Genomic DNA, 959 nt, shown 5'->3' on the forward strand with positions numbered 1-959 from the left:
GCTCGGGCACTGGACGAGTGCGTGCAGAACGGTTTCGTCGTCCTGAGCGCATAATAATAATAATAATAATAATAATAATAAATAGCAGTTACAATAATACTAATTGTAATAATCATAACAATAATAATAATAATAACAACAATAATAACATTCATTACCAGGCAATGAAGACGAAAATTATCATGGAAAATTTAGCCTTGGCACTGTGAACGAGGACCTGTTCCCGGACAGAGTAACGTCCATGCTGCTGTGTTACCAGGGATTTCACTGAAACAGATAGAAAGAATGTCATTGGTTAAATTTCGAAATCATGTGATGAACCTTTATCCAACTATTTCTTAGATTGTGGGTTCATCTCACAAGGTAAAGATTGTTTAGTTAGTTTGCTGTGTCCGCTTCCTGTAAATATAATGAGGTTAAGGTTTGTTGTGATTTTCAGAGTTAATTTTGACTCTTATTTTTAGCAATCACTAGTGTTATTTTTGCTCCCTCTATTTTTTTGGTTTTTGCTAGCAAGCCACTTATACTATAATGTGTTTAATATATCTTAATATATTAATATATCCTTATAATAGCTGGATGCCCTTCCTAACGTCAACCACTCTGAGAGTGTAGTGGGTGCTTTTAGGTGTCACCCGCACGAAGGCCAGTCAGGCGGTACTGGCAACGACCACGCTCAAAATGGTGTATTTTATGTGCCACCCGCACAAGAGCCAGTCCAGGGGCACTGGCAATGAGCCATCTGGTTTCACCAGTCCTCAGTCAAATCGTCCAACCCATGCTAGCATGGAAAGCGGACATTAAACGATGATGATGATGATGATGATATATATTCTTTTTTTTTTTTCTTCTTTTATAGCTTCAGCTTAGAGCTGCGGCCATGCTGATGCACTGCCGTGTTGCTACACTGTTATTACAGGGAGCCTCCTACAATATGTGGCACTTGGTGAAGAATGGAG

General features: G+C 39.0%; 1 protein-coding gene across 1 annotated transcript in view; it reads right to left on the reverse strand.

The window, feature by feature from the left end:
• Window positions 1-139: 139 nt before the first annotated feature.
• LOC106878592 (G-protein coupled receptor 143) overlaps window positions 140-959 on the reverse strand; it is a 15651-nt gene continuing 14831 nt past the window's right edge. Inside the window, exon 4 of the mRNA XM_014927847.2 lies at window positions 140-267. Within this exon, the coding sequence (XP_014783333.2) occupies window positions 155-267 (113 nt within the window). The 3' untranslated portion in view covers window positions 140-154. The remainder of the gene's footprint in view (window positions 268-959) is intronic.

The sequence above is a fragment of the Octopus bimaculoides genome, chromosome 30 (assembly GCF_001194135.2).
Source record: "Octopus bimaculoides isolate UCB-OBI-ISO-001 chromosome 30, ASM119413v2, whole genome shotgun sequence".
Taxonomy (NCBI): domain Eukaryota; kingdom Metazoa; phylum Mollusca; class Cephalopoda; order Octopoda; family Octopodidae; genus Octopus; species Octopus bimaculoides.